We start from the raw sequence: 22,413 nt of genomic DNA, 5'->3' as shown, positions 1-22,413 counted from the left end.
CTTCTTGGCCCCTGACTCTCTGCTGAGGAGGGGGTGGCCCTCTCCTATCCCCCTCATTCAGAGGGCCAGCGAAGACCCACCAACGTCTCACTGAGCCAAGTGGACTTCCTAGATGGGAGACTCTGATTGGCCCAGCTTGAGTCAGGTGACCTGTCCTGAACCAATCAGTTTGGCTGGGTGAATCACGTGACTCACTCCCAGAGGGCAGGGGGCGGGTTCTCTAAACAGGGATGAGGGATGGGAGTGACTTCAGGGGGTTGCTTCCCTCATAGCTCAGTCAGTAAAGAATCTGCCTGCAGTGCGGGAGACCCAGGTTCAATCCCTGGGTCGGGAAGATTCCCTGGAGAAGGAAATGGCAATCCACTCCAGTATCCTTGCCTGGAAAAAAATCTCATGGACAGAGGAGCCTGGTGGGCTGCAGTCCATGGGGTTGCAAAGAGTCAGGCATGACTGAGTGACTAACACTTTTTTTCTCAGGGAGTCCACTCCAGCAGTACCCACGGTTAGGGGAGCTGGCGGTGGATGGGGGGGAGCAAGATGTGGACAGCTGGACTGGAAAGCTATCTTAGTTGGTTGATTATAACACTTTGGGGAAAAATGCCCCCGGAGCCATATGCGACCCAGGGATCTCTCTTTACCTGAAGAGCAGCATGCCCAAGGTCACCCAAGGGCGTTGGGGCCTGGGCTGCTATCCCTCCGCCAGTGCCAGGCCTTTTCCTCTTGGAGATTCATCCAGAGAAGCCAGACATTCACAGAACGTGTGACTCTCAAGTGGAAACCAAGCGGGAGCCCCTTCAGAAAAGCATGATTGAATTAAGTGAATGGAGGAACAAGAATACAGTGCCTCTGCGGCCTTTTCATTCATTAGAAAGCTGCCAAGTAGCAGCCAGCTTCTGAGGCCAGCTGCTGGGTGCTCACTCCGCAGATGGCTGCTCTGCCCGGGAAGTCGTCAGAGCCCTCTTCCATCGGGGCTCCAGGGGGGGAGGCGGGGGCGGCCAGGCCAGCGATCTGGAGGGACAGCCTGCACCCACTCACAGGCCACCCTGCCTCTGTCTCCTCCCAGGTACCAGGAGGTACACGCGGCCCAGAAGGCGCTGGGCACGGCCGTGGCAGAGGCGCTGCCCGAAGCTGAGAGGGTGCTGACCACCGTGCAGCAAGTCAGCGCGGACGCAGCCCTGCACTTGGCCTCACCGGCCGCCCTAGCATCGCCGGTCAGCTCGGCTGTCCTTGGAGCTCCGCGTGGGGCGGGAAGGGGGGAGAACGTGGCGGCTGGGAAACCAGTGTGGCCCGGGCAGAAGCAGATGACGTGGCTTATTTTTAGCTCGATAGCAGTTGATTAAAAGATAGGGCAACCTCCATGGCCTGGCAGAGTGCCTGCCTGGCACAGAACTCAGCCAGTCTTAGTTATCGAAAATAACATTAAGGCCGAGGTCCCTTATCCGCCGTCACAGTGGCATTGGCAATGACACCAGACAGACGTGGAATTAAATCCCAGCCCTGCCACTCAAGTTCTGTGACCTTGGCCAAGGACCTTCCCCCTCAATGCCTCAGTTACTTTGTCGGATGGAGCTCACCCTTTAGGTTATTTCTGAGCTGTATCCATCAGGGGCGGGGAGGGGATTCATGCTCACCTCTGGATAAATCAGTTCATCAGGACTTCTCAGTAATCCTGAAATCCCAGAACTGGGGAACCGAACTTAAAAAAAAAGACTAAACATATAGAAATGCATCTGGGACCCATCTGGTTGGGACTGATGGGCCCCAGGCTAAATGCTCAGGGTCTTTGGTTCTCCCACTGTGTATAAAAAAGGAAAACACCAGTAGTGACATGTCTGGCCCTGAGCACTGCCCCAGATACTACTGAAGTTGCTAGGTAAGAAGCAGTCCCCACACGACAGCCTGAATTCAGAAGTATAGGTTATTGGTTCTCTCCATTAACACGTTTCCCCTGCCCAGAGTAAAGCTAGACAAAGGGCCAGCTGGGTTGCACTAGATACTGGTTTTCAACCCCCATATCCTTAAAAGGAGCCCCACCTCAGATACTCAAACATTCCTAGGAATCACTCTGCTTGCCTCAAACAAACAAAACCAGGAAGTCAGTGCTCAGCTAGGATTCATTTCTGCCAGAGAAACAGAAAATCGTCTATTGAGGATGTTTATCTGACTGGCTGTTTCCAGGTATAAGATTATGAGTAATCCTAATCTACCTATAATTGGCGGCTTCCCTTGTAGCTCAGTCAGTAAAGAATCCGCCTGCAATGCAGGAGACCCAGGCTCGATTCCTGGGGTGGAAAGATCCCCTGGAGAAGGAAATGGCAACCCACTCTAGTATTCTTACCTGGAAAATCCCATGGACAGAGGAGCCTGGCGGGCTACAGTCCATGGGGTCCCAAGAGTCGGACACGATTTAGTGACTAAACCACCACCACCACCTACAATGGACCAGCCCATGTACTTAATTAAGGCTGGAATTTAGAATCAAGTGGGCGGAAATGCAGGTCTGGAAGGTCAGCTGAGTTGCCTGAGGCCACGCTTCCAGAAATTGCTGGGACTGGAATCAGGCCTCAAGTGACAGGCTCTCCAGTCCGTCCTCTCTCACACTGGCTCCTCTGCATCTTGGGGGTCCATGTGCATCCTGACCCACCCTGTCTCTGCCCCTGGGCTTCTCCCATCCTGCCCCTTGGACCTTTCTTGACTGAGCCCTCTGTCTCCCGGAAGCCTCAGAAGTCCCAGGCCGAGGCCGTGGGCCTGAAGGTGCAGACGCTGGAGAAGACGGTCACGTCGAGAGAGCGCATGGTGACCGAGGCTGCCCGGTCCCTACAGGCCACCGCCCAGGCCGTGCTGCAGGAGATGGAGCCCCTCACGCAGGTGGGCTCTCATCCTTTGAGGCAGCACCTGGAGGAGGCTGGGGCTGCCCCAGGGGTGATCTGGGGCCTGGGGCTGCGGGGGAGGGAGGGGCAAAGACCAGAGCAGTTCTTCCTGCCCCTCCTGTGCCTCCCCCCCAAAACTTCAGACAGCCTCAGTCAGCATCTGCCAAGGCAGGAGGGCCTGACCGCCTGAGAAGGAGTTAAGGTATGAGAGGAGGCAGGATGGCTAGACAGACAGCACCAGCAGCATCCAGGGTGGCACCTCCCACCTACGCGGTATTCGTTACATCTGGGAGGAGTCTCATTCATTCAGTCTTGAATTTGTTCGTTCACTTGCCAGGTATTTTAGCGAACATCTACATCACTCCAGCACTCAACCCCACAGTTGCCAGCCCAGACGCGGAGGCAGTGCTAAGTAATCAGGGAATTCAAGAATTATGGGGTGAATTTAGCCCAACACAGTGGTTTCCAACCTATTAAAGTATAAGCACCCCTTCAAGCGTTTTTTTTTTTTCAACTTTTCATCTGAAAATAATTTTAGACTTAGAAAAAAGTTGTGAAGAAAGTACAAAGAATTCCCCTATACCCTTCACAGAGATTCCCCTTCTGCTAACATTTTACCTAACCACCTTATAAAGATCAGAGTAAGGAAATCAACATGATAGTTACACAATGAGCCTGATTTATTCAAATCCATCATCCACTTATCCCAGCAGTGGCTTATCCCACAGACATCTTTATTGTCCTTTTAAAAACAAGGCTCGGGGGAGAAGCTTGCTGCCAACATCGGAAGAGCTGGGCCTTGTGCCTGTCACGCGCTGGGTGAGCTGTGCTGTGTTAGGATCTCCTGGGGTGGTACTCGTTGATCTAGTCCATCCCCCTGGTCCAGGGAGCAGATGAGACCACAGCAGGGTCAGGACCAGGCCCCAATGTGCAGTGATTGGCCCCAGCACAGTGCCTTCCACCTTCCTCTCCCAGGAACGCCTCTGCCAGGCATTTGGAGTAAGACTTAAGACATGAGGGCTCCCTGGGCAGAATCTGGTAGCTCTTCAAACCCACATGCTTGATTGATTGATTGACCGAAATTCGTGTAATGTAAAATAACGCCGCTCCTTTTTTTTTTGGCCAGGCCATGCAGCATGCAGGATCTTAGTTCCCTTACCAGGGACTGAACCTGTGGCCCCTGCGATGGAAAGGTGGAGTCCTAACAACTGAACCACCAGGAAATTCCCTAAAACTACCCATTTTAAAGTGTACAACACAGTGGCATTTAGCACACTCACCAAGTTGTGCAACCATCACCTCTCAGTTCTGAAACACTCATCACCCCAGAAGGAAACCCCCGAAGGGAAAACTTATACCCATTAAGCAGTCACTCCTCAGCCCTCCCTCCCCCAGCCCCTGGCAACCACCAATCTGCTTTCTGTCTCTGTAGATTTCCCAATCTGGACATTTCATACAAGTGGAATCATGTGATATGTGCCTCTTTGTGTCTGGCTGCTTTCACTTACATAGTATTGTCCAGGTTCATCCATGTTATAGCGCATATCAGCACTTCGTTCTTTTTCATGGCTGAATAATGTTCTACCATGTGGATACACCACATTTTATGTATCCATTCATCCATCAGATCCATTTGCTTTTGAGGATCAAGCCTTACTTATTTAGTGGTGGGCTTCCTTGGTGATTCAGTCAGTAAAGAATCCATCTGCAATGCAGGAGACCTGGGTTTGATCCCCTGGAGGAAGAAATAGCAACTGACTCTGGTATTCTTGCCTGGGAAATCCATTGGACAAAGGAGCCTGGCAGGCAACAGTCCATGGGGTTGCAAAGAGTCAGACATGTCTCTTAGTGACTGAACCACTACCATCACCTTATTTAGTGACAGCGGGGAAGAAACTAATTTCCTAGAAGTAAAAGTTGTATAAGAAACAGATTCTCCATTTCACATCCTCTTGCTGAGATACAGCAGCATTCTGAAAAGAAACTTTCAGTCATCCATCTTTCTCTTAGTTCTTAGGTTCCAGTGTTCCTCTAAGATATTGTGGGACAGATGAGCTCTTGGGAGAGACAGTCAAAGTTTAATGTTGGAAGAGCAAGACAAATCAGGTGGTCCTGGTAAACAGCATAATTCAGTGTCCGTTTTGGTGCCCTTTGAGGACCTTGTATATGTGGGTTTGGTGCCCACCTGACCCGGCTCTGCCCAGCACACCTCCAGCACCATCTGCTCAACCTCTCCCGTCTCTCTCCAGCTGCACCAGGAAGCCAGAGCTGCCCTGACCCGAGCTTCCTCGTCCGTCCAGGCTGCCACGGTGACTGTCATGGGAGCCAGGACTCTGCTGGCTGACCTGGAAGGTATGTGTGCCCTGCTTAGCCCCAGGCTCATCAATGCACAAATGCGCATGACAGACACCAGGGATCGGGCCTCACCCTGGGCAGGCCGGGCTGCAGGGGCCAGAGGTCCAGTCACGTGAGCATGAGCCAAAGACACTGTTCCCTCTGCCTCTCAGGACCTCCCTTTCCTGTCCCTCCCCATCTCACATACCACTCATACCACCCGATGCTTGCCCACATGGCCATCCATCATCAGACCGCACACACAACCCCTCAAGAGCAGACGGGAAGAGAATCTGATGCCATCAGCTGTCCATCCCTGATCCAGGCCATTCTGGCTCGGGGGCCTGTTCCTGGTACAGAAATGGCTGTCCTGGTCCAACGTCCAGTGGGGCTATGGGAAGGGATGTGGTGTTTCTCTTTAGAAGGGGACATGGGTTGATGCCAGTCCAAGTTTCTCTTGAACTTTAGGAAAATGAGGCCAAGAGCCCCCATTTTACAGATGGGTAGACCAAGAAAGGAAATTCTGCTAAATGAAATGTGGAACAGCCCTTAGCCTGTAACTGTTCTGCCAAGAGAGGGTTTGTGTTCAAATAAGTTTAAGAAATGGGACATGCTATAGATCTCTCTGAGGCCTTGCAGTGCACACCTCAGAATACTAAAGGCTCTGAGAAATCCTGCAATAGAGAAACCAGGTTCACCTTTTTTTGGCATGCCTCCACAAGGCATGCGAGATCGTTCCCCCACCAGAGATTGAAACTGTGCCCCCTGCCGTGGAAGCGCAGATTCTTAACCAGCAGACCGCCAGGGAAGTCCCCCCGGTTCACTTCATATAAACTTCGTTGACATTATCCCATAGCATTTATCAACACCCTGTAGAATTAGGACTCGCCAGCGTGCCCTTTAAGAAACACCAGTTTTGTGTACAAGAAGCAAAATAGGTCTAACTTTTGGATTATTCTCATAGAATGATTATGGACTACTATGTCCTTGAAAATTAGAAGGTTTGATTCTTTTTAAAATTTTACTTTGTCTACCATGTGGGGCAGCCCAGAATGAGACTGTTAGATGGTTAGATAGTATCGCCCACTCAGTGCACATGAACTTGAGTGAGCAAGCTCCAGGAGATAGTGGGGGACAGAGGAACCTGCTGTAGTCCGTGGGGTTTCGAAGAGTCGGACACAACTTAGCGACTGAACAACTATAATCAGTACTCCTGAGGATAAATTTCCCTTAGAATTTGATCTGAAAGGGAAGGGGAAAGTCTTTCTTTCTTTATGGAGAGACACTACCTTTTATTAGATAATAAAATCCATGTGAACTGTAGAGTTTCCCCTTTCGTCTTGGCTGCTAGGAGGCTAACCGGTAAACAGAGCATCTGGCCCTGCACTGTCCTGGCCCTAATTTTCTGGCCCGTCTCACTCCTCCTCGTCCTCCGAGTTACCTCCGGCCCTTGTTTTTTCACTTTAAGGGCCCAGTTGCTCTATCATGATAAGCTGCCTCAAAGCCCCAATAGAAATGTGTGGTCCATAAAAACAAAGAACTGAATGGATCTTTCTATATACTGGGCTGTGGCTCCCATCTCCACTGGCCCAGGCATTGACGGCCGGCCATGTAATCCTGTGACTTGTAAGTGGAGTTGGCCCAAAAATCCATTCGAGTTTTTCCATAAGATGTTCCATAACCCAAACAAGAGTTTCCCAGCTGGCTCAGTGGAACAGAATCCACCTACCAATGCAGGAGACACAAGAGACTTGGGTTCGATCCCTGGGTCGGGAAGATCCCCTGGAGGAGGAAATGGCAACCCACTCCAGTATTCTTGCCTTGGAAATTCCATGGACAGAGGAGTCTGGCGGGGTGCAGTCCAGGGGGTCACAGAGTCAGACAAGACTGAGCACGCACTCACGCAACCCAACTTTTTGGCCAATCCGATATCATACTATCACATGAATCTTTACACTCACAGGGCAATATGTCTTTTCCTGGGTGATCCTGAGAAGTAACACACACAGATCTTGTGCGTCTCATTCATCTGCTCACATTGTCCAAGGGTCTGGGGATGGTCAGCTTTTGGTGGTGACCTCTTGTTGGGCTCTCCAGGCGTGGGCCCAGCCCTCCTGACACAGCCTTGGCTGGGTTTACAGGAGTGAAGTCAAGGTTTCCTCGGCCCAAGGACCAGGCCGCGCTGAGGAGGAAGGCGGCCATCGTTCAGGACAGGATCCTTGCAGACTCAAGAAAGAAGACCAAGCAGGCAGAGAGGGTGCTGGGAGATGCGGCTTCTGTCTCCTCCAGGGCCAAGAAGAAGGGCAGGGAAGCCGAGCTGCTGGCCCAGGACAGTGCCAAGGTCAGGGCCAGGGACGTGACCCCTGGGGCATCCCTGTCTTCTGGGCCCGGGGGAGGACTGGCATAGGGGTGCCCTTCTGTGTGCAATGCTGAGTACTCTGCACTCACCAGGGGCGCGCAGGCGCTGAGCTCTGGAGCTTCACACGGGTGACCCTGTAGATTTTGCATGAAATAGATGTCACTGCAGTCCCCATGGGACACGTGGGGATCCTGGGGCCCAGCCTGGTTCAGTAGCTTCAATCTCATGAGCAGGACTCACACCTCAGTCTGTTGGGCGCTACTCCCTAAGCCTCTCAGCTTTTCTTATTTAATCGGGGCCATATCTGAATCGATGTGAGTCTCCCCAGCACCATCACTGGCTTTGTTGCTTGGGTCCCAAGTGAACTGCCTTTATTTTTTCAAGTGCATTCTTTTTAAAAGATTAATTAGCCTGACTGAGTGGGGTCTCAGCAGCACTCGGGGTCCTTTGTTGCAGTGCACAGACTCTGTAGTTGTGGCACTCGGGCTTCAGTAGTCGTGATACGTGGACTTATTTGCTCCGAGGCCTATGGGATCTGTTTCCTGACTGAGGATCAAACCCATGTCCCCTGTATTGCAAGGCAGATTCTTAACCACTGGACCACCAGGGAAGTCCCCTAAACTGCCTTTACAGCTGCCTAGAGAAAGTGCTAGATTTGCAGGAGCCCCCCAGGCTTGGTTTCTGGTCCTGTCGTTTTGATTTCGGCCAGCTCCTCTCCTCTGCAGCTCTGTACCCCATCTGTAAAATAGCTGGAGTTTCTCCTCAGAGGAGAGATGGGTAGGGTCCAGCGACCTGCACTGTGCCAGCATCCGGTACATATCTGTTGAATGAATAAATGAATGAATGAACAAACAAGTAAATGATCGTGAAGTGATGAAGTGATGACCACTTGGCATGATGACCATTAATATCCTTTACCTCTGTAAGGACTCTCTTGGGGACTTTGCTGGCAGTCCAGTGGTTAAGAATTCCTTTTCCAATACAGAGGGTGGGAGGTTCAGTCCCTGGATGGGGGGCTAAGATCCCACATGCCTCACAACCAAAATAGAAAAAAAAAACCCATAAAATAGAAGCAATGTTGTAGTACATTTAGTAAAGACTTCAAAAAATGATCCACATTAAAAAAAAGAAAACGTAAAAAAGGAGAAGAAGGACTCCTTCCGCTCACCCTCCCCTCTCTGCTGCTGCACACCCACAGCTCGCCAAGGCCTTGCTGAGGGCGGGGAGGCAGGAACACCGCCGGGCTAGCCAGCTCTCCAGACAGACGCGGGCGACCCTCCGACTGGCCTCCCGGCAGCTGCTGGCCTCAGAAGCGCACAGACAGGAGCTGGAGGCGGCTGAGCAGGTACGAGACCCCCCCCCCCTTTTCCTCCTGGTCCCGGGAACCAGCTGGGAGCCGCTCAAGCTTTTCCTCTCCCTCTGACCCCCCAAAAGGATGGTGCTGGGCTGAGCCAAATGGAACGGCAGATCCGGGAGTCACGCACCTCCCTGGAGAAGGACATCAAAGTCTTGTCGGAGCTGCTCGCCAGGCTGGGTAAGGAGACCCCAAGGCCGGGCCCTGGTTCCCTGGGTCCCTGGCACACCTCTGGGATCTTTCTGTGAGATCCAGTCCAGGGGACGGTTGTCTCCTATCCATTGCTTCCCCCATCCTGAGCCTTGTGATCAATTGCAAGCATTATAACTGCTCCAGGCCCCTTCACATAAGGCAGGGTTGGGGTCTAGAAACAAGCTCACTTTGTGCCTCCAGGGGCTGCTAGTCAGGAGGAGGGGACACTCACTTCCTGCACAACACCTGTAGGCACCAGGTGACTGGATCCGCCCTCAGCGGTTGAGGATTTCAGAGAAGAAGAGAAAGTCACAGGAGCAAGCGTGGCACTGGGGACTCCATGCTGCCTTGGGATCAGATAGACCAGGATTCAAGTCTGGCACTTTGCCTTCCTGGGCTGTGAGAGCTTGGGAAAATCACTCACCCTCTCTGAGCCTCAGTCACCCAATCTGTGAAATGGGGTCACAGCGGGTACTTTACAGAGTGCTCGCCACACTGTGCGGTGTGTGCGTGCCTGTGTGCTCAGTCCCTTCAGTCGTGTCCAGCTCTTTGTGACCCCGTGGACTGTAGTCTGCCAGGCTCCTCTGTCCATGGGACTCTCCAGGCAAAAATACTGGAGTGGGTTGCCATGTACTCCTCCAGGGGATTTTCCCAACCCAGGGATCGAACCCACATCTCTTACATCTCCTACATTGGCAGGTGGGTTCTTTACTGCTAGTGCCACCTGGGAAGTGGGATGAGTCAGTAAATTGTGAAGGGGACAGCCCCCAAGACGTGGAGCCCTCGAGCAGGGGTGAGGGGTTCAACTGCCTAATAGCAGTTAGGCTGAAGTGCTAAACTTCAGTGAACTTCAGGGAAGCAGTGGCTTTGCTGGTAGCTCAGTTGGTAAAGAATCTGCCTGCAATGCAGGAGACCCCGGTTCAACTCCTGGCTTGGGAAGATCCTCTGGAGGAGGGATAAGCTACCCATTCCAGTATTCTTGGGCTTCCCTTGTGACTCAGCTGGTAAAGAATCCACCTGCAATACAGGAGACCTGGGTTTGATCCCTGGTTTGGGAAGATCCCCTGGAGAAGGGAAAGGCTACCTACTCCAGTATTCTGGCTTGGAGAATTCCATGGACTACAGTCCATGGGGTCACAAAGAGTCGGACACGACTGAGCAACTTTCACTACTGAAGTGAACAGCATGCCGTTTTAAAACACACAAAACATTAAATTTGCCATTTTAATCATTTTTCAGCATACATTTCAATGGCGTTAGGTACAACATTCACCTTATCATGTGGCCCATCACCACCACCCATCTCCAGAACTTTTTCATCATCCCAAGATGAAGCCTGTCTGCATTGTACACAAAGCCCACCCCCCCCACCCCCAGCCCCTGGCAACCCCTGTTCTACCATCTGTTTCTGTGAATTTGGCATTGTAGGCACCTCACCTAAGTGGGTGTGTCCTCTTGTGACTGGTCTGTTTCACCAGGGTGATATCCTCAAGGTTTGTCCATGGGATAGCATGCATTTCAAATCTCACTGTCAATAAGACAAGGGGAAATCAGCATGTTCTGCATTTTGCCTGGACTCCAGGCCCCCACTCAGCTATTTGCACACACGATCGGATCTCATTCCAGCCTCTCCGGCCATGGATCCTGACGCTCTTGCTGTTCTGCAGATGAGGAAACCGAAGCACAGGGAATTTAAATAATGTGCCCAGGGTCCCACAGCCAGTCAGTGGGGAGGCTGTGGGTCATGCTCAGGTCTGACTTGATTCAGAGTGTGTCCACTCGTAGCCACGAGTCTATACCCACAAGAACTCGGTACACTGGACGCGATCCAGCCCAGCCTGAATCAAACGCTCTGTGTGGGTAAAACCATTCTCACCATTGTTACCATTCACTCATTCACGCTGGCACTGGGATTGACCCGGAGGGACAGGAGTGACCACGCACACCTAGACCCTGTTCCCACCCCAGGAGACCCAGCTGGGCAGGCAGAATGGAGGCTGTAAGCTCCTCCGAGAGAGAGGCCGTTTGAACTTTCCCATGAATGGTGGGGCCTCTGCCGGTCTTTACTGGGAGCATCTTCCCTCTGCCTCGTCCCGCCCCGGGCTCAGCTCCTGCAACTGCCTGCCCTCCAACCCAGCCTTTATGGCCCAGGAGACTCAGGGCTATGGGAGTCTGTGGGGTCCTGTGGGATTCAAAGCCATTTAGGGGACTCCCCTTCTGGTGGTTCAGTGACTTAAGACTGTGCGCTCCCAATGCAGGGGGCCCGAGTTCGATCCCTGGTCAGGGGACTGGATCCCACAGGCGGCAATCAAGGGTTTGCGTGGCCTCAACTAAAGATCCTGCATGCCAAAACAAAGACTGAAAATCCGACGCGCCACAACTAAGACCGGGCACAGCCTGATTAGTTAATTTTTAAAATGCTGTTTAGAATTTGTTTCCTTGTCCCCACCACTCTCCCGCCTGGCTCAGCTGTCTTCCCGTTGAGTGTCACCTTAATGACAAGCTGACAATGACACCAGGGGAGACAGCTGGTGGATTCCATGCTACCATCATCACCAAGTTCATAGGTGAACACCCGGCCCCACCCACCTCGTGTCACACTTGGAGAGGCTCCAGGGGAAGTCCTTCACCCCAAGCAGCAGAGCTAATCCAGGCCCCAGGGCCAGGACTAGACCCTCGATGCCTGCTTCCCAGGTCTGCAGCCCCTCCTGTTTCACCTCGCCCCCCATTCTCATGCTGGAGACCTTTCTTTTCACCCAGTGTCCACGCATCCTGGGTGAAATCCATCCATAAGCGTGTGCTCTCAGTGAATCGACAGCATGTGGGAACCAGCAGACGCGTGGCGACCTCTCTGTCACACATGCTGCTTTGTAGATGAGGAAACCGGGCCTCAGGCCTCACCCAAGCCTTCTCTTCTTCAACAGTAATAGTAATACCAGTACCAAAACTTAACAGCTTCCCCATGCCACCCAAGGGAAACTTCCAAGGTTGGCACATAAGCTTCAGTCAGTCAGTTCAGTCGCTCAGTTGTGTCCAACTCTTTGCGACCCCATGAACCGCAGCATACTAGGCCTCCCTGTCCATCACCAATTCCCGGAGTTTACCCAAACTCACGTCCATTGAGTTGGTGATGCCATCCAACCATCTCATCCTCTGTCGTCCCCTTTTCCTCCTGCCCTCAACCTTTCCCAACATCAGGGTCTTTTCAAATGAGTCAGGTCTTCGCATCAGGTGGCCAAAGTATTGGAGTTTCGGCTTCAACATCAGTCCTTCCAATGAATATTCAGAACTGGTCTCCTTTAGGATGGACTGGTTGGATCTCCTTGCAGTCCAAGGGACTCTCAAGAGTCTTCTCCAACACCACAGTTCAAAAGCATCAATTCTGCGCTCAGCTTTCTAAGCACATAAGCTTAGTTGGGTTCAAACCCAGGCCAGGCCCTCACCTACCTCACCACGCTGCCCTCTTGATCTCTTGCTTTCCTGGTAGATGGTGGGCAGTTGGGAAATTTGGGGTTGGGGGAGGGCCCTCCAGGGGCGGAGAGCCAGCCCCCCCTGAGTCTTGTCTGTGCTCGTCTGTCCAGGGTCGCTAGACACCCATAGAGCCCCAGCCAGGGCCCTGAACGAGACCCAGAGGGCACTGGAGCGTCTGAGGCTGCAACTGGGTTCCCCAGGGGACCTGCAGGGGAAACTGAGGCTCTTGGAGCAGGAGTCCAAGCTGCAGGAGCTGCAGATCCAGAGCTTCGAGAGCGACCTCGCGGAGATCCGTGCCGACAAGCAGAATTTGGAGGCCATCCTGCACAGCCTGCCTGGGAGCTGTGCCAGCTGGCAGTGAGGGCCACCGGACCCCGAGGTGCCCCCAGATCCCGGGGTGCACCCCCACCCCGGCCCAGGGCCTGCACACCCTGGCAGGTGCGCCATGCAGAGACACCCACCAGAGCCTGCTGCCTCGCACCATCCTGAGTCCGTGCTCACACCCCCCTCCCCTCCGGCAGGAGTGAGTGTGCATTCAGAGCTCACCCAGGCAGCGACGGTGTGCACACCCCCAACAGCATGCACTCCCATGCCATACATGCATGCACGCGCACAAGCACACATGGGCTCTGCGAGTGTGCGCAGTGTGCACGTGAACTAGTCCCTCCGTGTGTGTTGCACCCCCCACTGGACTTTGAACACCCTGTGACACTGACAATCCCGCGCAGGGTTGGTACCCAGGAGGCTGAGTCGGGGGCCATCTGCAGAGATCCAGGGCAGGTTCAATCAGAGCCCCCAGCTCCAGACCTGCCCTCTGTCCTGCAGCACCCCCCGCCCCCGACCTATCTGTCATCCACCACGAACACCCAGCAACTCTGCCCAGCCAAGGGACCAAGCAGGTCAAGAGATGCAAGATGCTAAGGCTTCTCGGCAGAGGAAGCCGAGGCCCAGGGCTCCTGGGGCCCCGGGGCAGCCTGCTTGCTCAGCCCGCGGGGGCGTGGCCCACCCCGGGAAGGGGCCTCATCATTGACTTCAAGGAGTGCTTCCTTCTCAAGATCCTGGGACTGGGTCACACTCACTGAAGGAACTGCCCGCCCGCCCTGGGCCCGTGGCCCCTTTTAGGGTCATGACCTTTTAAAGGGTCATGGCCTGTCCAAAGAACTGGGTCTCATGGTCTGAGAGGGCCTGGGTTTTGGAGCTCTTTGTGACCCTGCCAACCCTGGTTGGCCTTTGACTGATCGATACTTCCCAAACTGGCCCCACAGCCCTGCGGCCCCACCTGCCACAAAGCAGGCCCCGGCGGGCGCTGAGCAGGGAGGCCTGGCTGTCTTTCTACGCTGTCATGCTGGGGAATCCCCATGCAGGAGGCCCCCCTGCCGACCTCTGCACAGGAGTCTTGACATCTCCTCCTGGCTCTCCTCCCCTTCCCCAGGCCCTCATCCAGCAGACGGCAGGGCCCTGGCACTGGGAGGGTGGGTGCCTGGTGCGGGGAGGAGCATAGCCCCTTCCCAATGCCCTTTCTGCCTCCTTGCCCCCGGCAGGGGCGACAGGCTCAGACCGACTCTGTTTAACCAATCCTGTTTAACGTGGCAATAAAGGACTTCTCTATTAGCTGGTGGTGTGCCTCTGGTCCAGCAGGGGCCTGGGCTGTGGGTGCTCACTCCCAGCACCCAGTAAGTGGGTGGCAGCACATTCAGTGACGCCTCTCGGCCTATGCGAGGGGCTAGGCCGATGGCAGAGCTGAGACCACCAACTTTGCCAGTGTCTTCCCACCGCGGGGACTCCGCAGGGGTCCTGCGACCCCAGCCATCCGCCCTCTCCTCTCTGCTCCAAGGGGCTTATTAGACAAAGTCTCAGGGCTGGGAGGGGGTTTCTCTGGTGGCTCAGACTAAAAAAAATCTACTTGTGGTGCGCGAGACCCAGCTTCAATCCCTGGCTCAGGAAGATCCCCTGGAAAAGGGCATGGCTACCCCCTCCAGCATCCTTGCTTGGAGAATTCCACAGTCAGGGGAGCCTGGCGGGCTACAGTCCATGAGGTCAGACACCGCGGAGTGATGTCTAACACTTTCACACTTTCACAGGGGCTGGGGGAGTGTGAGGGGTGGGGTGCAGAGAGCTTCTCAGCTGACCCCAGGCTCAGGCTGGAGACACTGAGGCAGGAAAGGAACTCAACACCAGTGTCCAGCGGCGCAGGAAGGCTGAGGGAGGGACCCCAGTGAGGAGAGGAGGGCTTCGGGCCAGGCCTCAAAGGGTGGGGAGACAGCGGGGAACATTCCAGGCAGGAGAGTGGGCAGCAGCCCAGCATTTGCAGGGTGGGGGCCTGGCCTGCACCGGTCACTCTGGGAACCCAGGTTGAGGGGGGGATTCTGGCGCATGCTCAGTCAGGGCTCTTGACCACAAGGACCACCCCGCTTCTGCTCTGGTTTAGGCAGAATAGGGGCGTTCGTGGCCAGGGGCCGGAGGCTTACCTCGCCCCTTCTTTCTGTCTCTGCCCTTGTTCTCTGCCTCTGCTGTCTCTGCGTTTACTGTTTTTCTCTCCACAAAGCAGCTTTCTTTGCTTTTCCTGTGCTTTGATGGGAGAGAATGTCCCCACTACCCCTACCGCCTCCACCCAGACACACTGTGGCCCCTCTGTTGACTAGTTGGCAGAGACAGGTTAGAAACTGTCCTGATTCCAGCTTTCCATGAGAGACCAACCCAGCTCAACCAGATTCCCCTACTCCTGATCAGAAAAACGAGGGTCTCTGGGCTTCCCTGGTGGCTCAGACGGTAAAGAATTTGCCTGCAGTGCAGGAGACCCAGGTTCGATCCCTGGGTCAAGAAGATCCCCTGGAGAAGGGAATGGCAACCCAGTCCAGCATTCTTGCCTGGAGAATCCTGGTGGGCTACAGTATCACAGGGTCGCAAGAGTCAGACACAACTGAGCGACTAACACTTCCACACTTCCTTTCTTTCTGGGTCCAAGGCTGTAATGAGAACTGGGCTGTGCCTCTCCCATCTCCGCCAACCTCTAGGGGACAGCATTCAGAGAAGAGGTGTGCTCCTCCATGGAGAAACCAAAAACCAAGGCCAGGGCTGGGGCGGGGGGCGGGGGGTGGGGGAGGGTGACATGGTACACAACAGTGACCCGAGGAGTGACCAGGTAGATCTGGGTGGGGAGGCCAAAACAGGAGGGTTTTACTCTCCGGAGAGTTTGATGATTGATGTTTGGTATAAGCGGTGCCAAGGAAATGGGGGTTCTTTGAAGAAAGCAGGGTCTGATGCCCCCCAACCGCTCTTCCTGGCTGACAGAGGCACACAGCTGCTCTGATGCCTGCTTTTGGCATTCCACTTTTATCTGCCCAAGTCATGGGGGGCACAGCAAAGCCCTGTTCCAGCATCCCCGATGGGTGGAGAACAGGCTTCTTCTCTGTTCCGTGGTGACATACCTCGGGCCTGACTTCTCATGACTCATGCAGTCCAGGCATGCTTGGTGTGGAGAGCCGTCCTCTGGCCCCAGAGGTGGGGCTGTGGCTGGGTGGAATGTGGCAGTTGCTGAACATCTGGCTAGGCATGCAGCCCAGCAGCTGAGCAGTGGGAGACAGGGTGACCTTTACCCTGCAGAACCAACCAGCCCAACCCCCAGGGCAACCGGCTGTCTGAGCCTGGATCAGGAAGTGCATGATCAGGGCTCCATTCTAAGTTTTGGATGTTAATGGAAAGGTTGGTGGTCTGGGCCCACCCAGGGATGGGCCTATACTTTGGGGCTTCCCTAGTGCCTCAGTGGTAAAGAATCCACCTGCCATGCATGAGATGAGGGTTCGATCCCTGGGTCAGTAAGATGCCCTGGAGAAGGAAATGGCAACCCACTCAAGTATTCTTGCCTGGGAAATCCCATGGAAAGAGGAGCCTGGTGGGCTACAGTCCATGGCGTCGAAAAAGAGTTGGACATGACTTGGCGACTAAAACAACAAGCATTCTAAGTCCGCTCTCATCTCTGGCGTCCAGACGAATCATCTCCTTTTAACCCAGGGTTATAACTGCTTAAACCACCCTCATGGTAATAAAATTTATAACAGCCCCAGCTGGGTGAGAAGCATTGTTTCCTCCATTCTGCAGACCAGGAGATTGAGGCTCAGAGAGGTCAAGTACCTTGCCCAAGGTCACACAGCTGGCCTATATCCAAACCCTAAGTAGGGGTGGATGGGCCTATGGAGAATAACTGGCTGTGCCGGGGAGGTGGGGCCTGCTGCCCTGGCATCAGTCTCCATCTTGGGCTGTCCCATCTCCACCAATCTCCACCTGTGTAGCCCTCTCCTTTGGGACAGCCTGGCCACTTCCCTCCCTGGAGGCAGTGACAGAAAAAAAAGAGAAGCAGCTGGTCCCAGGTCTTCAGTCCCAGGGGTGAGAATGGAGACTCTCTACACCCAGTCCCAGGGACCTGCTCACTCAGTGGACGTGTGGGTGGGAAGTGGTGACCAGGTACACTGTTTGCCGATCCTAGTCCCTGCCACTGCCTGTGACCCATGCATAATTAATTGTTAGGAGTGCCACTGGGGCTTCCCTGGTGTCTCCACCATGAAGAATCTGCCTGCAATTCAGGAGACTCAGGTTCAATCTCTGGGTCAGGAAGATCCCCCAGAGATGGGAATGGCTATTCATTCCAGTATTCTTGCCTGGAGAATTCCATGGACAGAGGAGCCAGGAGGGCTACTGTCCATGGGGTCACAGAGTTGCACACCTCTGAGGGACTAACCACTTTTCACTTTCTTCCAGTTCTTGAGATCTGCTGTTTCAGAAATTAGAGGCTTGGTTTATCATCCTGGTGGACCTGTACTCCAGGCTCCAACTTTCTGACTTTTCTATAACGTGGAGCCATGGAGTCTTATGTCACAAAGTTTTGAGGATTAAATGATGTAACACATATATCCTGCGTTGATCTGGCAAAGCGTGCCTGGTACCCTGTGAGTGATCAAGGAAAAGGTTTTATTAACAAAACACCGACTCATTCTAATTGATTTCAAGTGTCAGTGATCCCCGAGAGACACTTTGTCGTTATGCATTTTCTCAGCAAGCTACAAGCGTGTACATCTTTCAAGAGTTAAGAGGAAAGGTTGGGAACGTGGTGGGCCTGCCTTTCTGAAAGTACGTGCTGCGCAAAAGGCGAAAAGAGAATTCAACTCCCGGCAACTGGGACCCGCGTTGGATGGATCCTCAAAGCCATTCCACGAAGTGAGTACTAAGGTCGTCCCCGTCTGTTTAACGGGAAACCGCGGCCCGAGCAGGAACGGACTGGAAGAGGTCCCAGGGACCAAGCGAGAGGGAGGCGCTCCCGGGCGGCCTCCGCGCGGTGCATTTTCCGCGTCCTCCAGCAGAGGGGCCGGCCGGCGGGCTCGGCGTCCCGCATAATAGCCGCTTTGATGCCGGCGGCGGGGAGCGGAGGGGAGGGGAAGCGAAGCGGGGCGGGCCGGGCGGGGAGGGAAGGGGGAGGGGAGTGTCCCGCCGCCCGCGCCATCCCTCCGCCCCTCGGTCCCGCCGCCACACGCCGCGCGATCTCGGACCGGGCGCCCGCCCCTCCTCCTCGTCCCTCGTCGGCGGCCGCGAAGCCCTGAGCCGGCGGGAGCCGGGTGCTCACCATGTCGGTCGCGCTCAGCCACAGGTTCCAAGGTAGGCATCGCGGTCCCCCCGCGGCCCGCGCCCCTGCCCCGCCCCCTGGCCCGCCGGCCCGCGCCCCCCGACTCCCTCGGCCCGCGCCCCCCCACTCCCTCGGCCCGCGCCCCTGCCCCGCCCCCTGGCCCGCCGGCCCGCGCCCCCCGACTCCCTCGGCCCGCGCCCCCCCACTCCCTCGGCCCGCCGGCCCGCGCCCCCCCGCCCGCCACCTGTGCGCGCGGGGCGCTCGGTGGGGTCTGCGGCGCGCGGGGAGTGGGCGCGGGCCGAGGGCGCGCGGCCTGGAGAGAGACCCCCCCGGCTTCCCCGGCCGCCTCTTTGTCTCCTCCAGGAGGGAAAGCCTTCGGTTTGCTCAAAGCCCGGCAGGAGAGGAGGCTGGCCGAGATCAACCGGGTAAGCGCGCGCGGCTGCCTTCGCTATTCCAGCTCGACGCTGCCGCCTCCAAATCTCCCAGCGCCCCGTGGGGTGGGTCCCACCTCCGTCCGTGAGGCTGTACTGCCTGCAAAATCAACCCCCACTCCCTCTCCATCTCCCGGGCTTTACCCAATTTCCTCCCTCCAGTCCTGTCCCCGCGCTCCAGGTAGGTCCCCCTCCAGCCCCTCCACCTCCCTCTGGTCTCGGGTTGCAAGTTGTTCCTCTCAGACTAGGGAGGTGGGGCCCTCTCTGGAGCTCTGATGCCAGCCCGGCTCACCCGCCCCCCCTCCACCGGAGCTGGCCTGGGATCCGCTGCAGGGACTTGGCACTGGAAGGGCCCCCCGATGTCTGAGTTGTCCCCTGTTTTACAGCAACGGAGGGAAGAGAGGCTCAGAGAGGTGAGGTAGCCGCCCAAGGTGGCACAGCAAGTCTGGGTCAGGCTGCTCTTAGAACCCCGGGCTCCAGACTCACAGGCCAGTGCTCTCGCCCCCCCCCCCCCCCGCCCCGAAAATGTTGGCCTCCTGCCTGGTCCCCCCACTCCTACAACTCCTTCTCACTCCAGCGCATTAGGAAAGGTTTCCTTAGAGACTTGATGCTTTTCATCCTGATCCTGGTGGATATCTATAAAGAAATCCTTCCGGCTCTTGCCAGATGCACAATGGGACGTTTTAGACCTTTGCTTAAACACTACATTTAAACTCTAGAAGAAAGGGAAAACTGTCAGGGCCTGCCTGGATTGGTCAGAACTCGAAGGCAGCGCCACAAGCCCTGGGCTCGGATCTGGCCTCCATCGGGTACCAGTTCTGTGGTCCCTAGCAAGGACTTCTCCTCACAGAGCCTGGGTCCCCGGAAGGGCTCAATAAGGGAAAGCATGTCTTGTGATTGGTCCAGCACCTGGTCCGGCAGGAGAGAAGACCTCCATGGGTGATACTCGGGTGACTTCTTCAGGAGGATGTCCCAGGTTTCTAACTGGTGGCAGAGTCGTGCCCACTGAAACAAGGCTGGACATTACCCCTGCTGGTTCCCTTGGGCTGCTGCGCACCCAAGATCCAAGTGCGGCTCAGGGTCCCCAGGTGGAAAGCAGTGAGGGTCAGTGGGGTCCTGGGGGGAGGTCGTGTGGAGGTGGGTCCAAGGGCTGCGGCACAAATGTAGTATTAACTCTCACCCGGGGCTTGCAGCTTGATTTCCATGGACTGTCTGGAACTAGGCAGCCTCCCTGGTTTCATTCCCCCAGCTATAGGAAACCCACGGAGGGCTCTGGAGACCCCAGGGTCCCGCCAGGTTAAACTCTGGCCCCCTCATCATCATCCTGCACCTGGCCTCTTGGTGCCGTCTTAAGCGCAGCTGGACGTCCAGACCTGGACGTCTGTCTGTCTGGGACTCTCAGGGGTCCAGGCTACTGGGCTCCCTCCCAGGTCCCTCCGCAGCTGGCCCAGCCTTGGTGTTGGCTGCTCTTGCCCTCTGGATGGGAGCCTGGAACCCTGACCTCATACAGCCCCCTGGGCCACTCAGCCGGCCGGGTTCCAAGCCAGTTGAATCCACCCACAGCCAGAGGACCCCGAGCCAGGACAGCTGGAGATGGGGGAGAGGCGACTAGAGTTGGATAGCAGTGGAGAGTGCGTGGGACTTCCCATGCCAGCCCTGCCCGTGGGGGATGGGGCGACTGCGTGGGGTGGGGGTGAGGCAACAGGGCTGTTTTGGGAGGTGTACTGACTTGGCTCAGGGGAGGGGCTGTGGCTCTCAGGGGCCAGTCTGGACAGCACTGAGATTGGGGATGGTGAACAAGAGAGGGCTATGTCTGACCACCTCGGGACCCCAACGCCCAGAGAGGGCAAGCAGCCGGCCAAAGCTACACAGAAGCCAGTGGCAGAATTTCAGGTCTAATGTCCTTTCTCTGCCTGGATGCTATTCTGAGATCCACTGTGTGAGCCCAGCCTGGGCTGCTGGGATCTAGGCTCTGGGCTCCCAAGGAAGGAGGTGCCAGGATCAAACCAGAAGCTTGAGCTGTTCCCCACCACAGCAACATGGTTGTCCCACCATAGTTGAGAGATATGGGTGGAGGCGGGTGTTCACTGGCTCTGTGACCTTGGGCAAGCCTCTTGAGATAATGGTAATATGTTTGTTGTGATTTTTCAGCTGAGATAATCTATGTAGAGTACACAGGAGAGCTGCCTGCTATCATGATTGTTATCATGGTTTGTTTGGGACTTCAAGGTGCAGGAATGGAAACCGGGGGCAAGGTCTGAGATAGGCTGGCTGTTCAGCCTGAACCAGACCCCTTTGTCTGGCAGAATCTTATCTTCCCCTTCCTGAACTGGGAGCAGAGATACCTGCTCTGTTCCAGGTCCCTACAACGATCCTCACTAGAGAGGATTAGATTGAAGCTCCTTTCAGACTTTCGGGGAGTCACTGTGTTTGAAGGTCTGAGTCGGTTTCACACATGGCCATGGCCACGGTGGAAGTTCCCTAGGGCGGATGGATTCTTATTGCTGTTCAGTCGCTCAGTTGTGTCTGACTCTTTATGACCCCATGGACGGCAGCACGCCAAGCTTCCCTGTCCTTCACTGTCTCCCAGTGTTTTGCTCAAACTCATGTCCCTTGAGTCTATGATGCCATCCAGCAATCTCATCCTCTGTCACCCCCCCCTTCACCTCCTACCCTCAGTCTTTACCCCCATCAGGGTCTTTTCCAATGAGTCAGGGAACCATATTGGCAGCCCAGATTGCCTGCCTTTGGGGTGTAGCTTCATTGCTCCACTGAAGTGGGGTTTTGGGGGGGCTGGGCTGAGCAGCTGCCCAGTGGCCCTTTGGAAGCTGGAAGGCATGAAGGTCGGGGCTTCATGACTCACTGTAAGTGTTTGGGCATCGCTGTGCCTGCTGCCTGGGGCAAAGCCCAGTCTGACGACGAACTCTGGGGGCTTCTCTGGGCCAACAGTTTCTCTGTGGCCTTTCTCCTCCCTGGGATGGGCCAGTTTCCAGAGGGCAGCAGGGTAGCTTAGTCTTGGCTATTGTTATTATAAGGGATTCAGGAGTCAAAAGAGAAGGAGCCTTGGGTGGACCCAGAGGTCCTGGTGGAGCTGTATGAAAATGCACTTTTTGGGGTTTCACTCTAGTTTTTGCTGTCATTTTCTGCGCACTGGGTGTGTGCTGGGCAGTATGCCAGGCGTGCTTGGGACATTATCTCGTTGGATGCTCACTCCAACCCTGCCAGTGTCTGTTCCCATATTGCACGAGGCGAGACTCAGAGGGGCTGGATATACTACCTGGGTTTAAACAGCCACACGAGGCTTCCCAGGTGGCTCAGAGGGTGAAGAATCCACCTGGAATGCAGAAGACGCAGGTTCAATCCCTGGATTGGCATCCCCTGGAGGAGGGAATGGCAATCCAATCCAATATTCTTGCCTGGACAATCCCACGGACCGAGGAGCCTTGTGGGCTACAGTCCATGGGGTCGCACAGAGTCGGACACAGCTGAAGCAACTGAACGTGCACACGCACACGAGCAGCCACACTTGACCCCAGCCTTTTCTGTCCCCCTCTGAGCTTGGCTGGGGCTCCCTTGTGGGCAACCCCCCTCCCCGTCATGCTGTGTCTGTGTGTGTGTGTGTCTGTGTGTGTGTCTCTCTGTGTGTATGTCTGTGTGTATGTGTATGTCTGTGTGTGTATGTATGTGTATGTCTGTGTGTGTGTGTGTGTCTGTGAGTGTCTGTGTGTGTATGTGTGTGTGTGTGTCTGTGTGTGTGTGTCTGTGTATGTCTCTGTGTGTCTGTGTGT

General features: G+C 55.2%; 2 protein-coding genes across 3 annotated transcripts in view; both read left to right on the top strand.

The window, feature by feature from the left end:
• LAMC3 (laminin subunit gamma 3) overlaps positions 1 to 14,191 on the top strand; it is a 67,316-nt gene extending 53,125 nt beyond the window's left edge. Inside the window, exons 22-28 of one of the 2 annotated variants that reach the window (XM_065928236.1) lie at positions 1,064 to 1,211; positions 2,725 to 2,868; positions 5,120 to 5,222; positions 7,346 to 7,545; positions 8,762 to 8,908; positions 8,998 to 9,097; positions 12,691 to 14,191. In XM_065928236.1, coding sequence (XP_065784308.1) covers positions 1,064 to 1,211; positions 2,725 to 2,868; positions 5,120 to 5,222; positions 7,346 to 7,545; positions 8,762 to 8,908; positions 8,998 to 9,097; positions 12,691 to 12,941 — 1,093 coding nt within the window. In that variant the 3' untranslated portion in view covers positions 12,942 to 14,191. Of the gene's footprint in view, positions 1 to 1,063; positions 1,212 to 2,718; positions 2,869 to 5,119; positions 5,223 to 7,345; positions 7,546 to 8,761; positions 8,909 to 8,997; positions 9,098 to 12,690 lie in introns of both variants that reach the window. The other variant, XM_065928235.1, reaches the window with a different exon arrangement.
• Positions 14,192 to 18,053: 3,862 nt separating this feature from the next.
• Positions 18,054 to 22,413, top strand: part of AIF1L (allograft inflammatory factor 1 like) — a 28,203-nt gene continuing 23,843 nt past the window's right edge. The window contains exons 1-2 of the mRNA XM_065928234.1: positions 18,054 to 18,226; positions 18,558 to 18,619. Coding sequence (XP_065784306.1) covers positions 18,196 to 18,226; positions 18,558 to 18,619 — 93 coding nt within the window. The 5' untranslated portion in view covers positions 18,054 to 18,195. The remainder of the gene's footprint in view (positions 18,227 to 18,557; positions 18,620 to 22,413) is intronic.

The sequence above is a fragment of the Muntiacus reevesi genome, chromosome 3 (assembly GCF_963930625.1).
Source record: "Muntiacus reevesi chromosome 3, mMunRee1.1, whole genome shotgun sequence".
Classification (NCBI taxonomy): Eukaryota; Metazoa; Chordata; class Mammalia; order Artiodactyla; family Cervidae; genus Muntiacus; species Muntiacus reevesi.
Note: the sequence above shows the minus strand (reverse complement) of the source record. Positions and strands in the feature narration are given on the sequence as shown.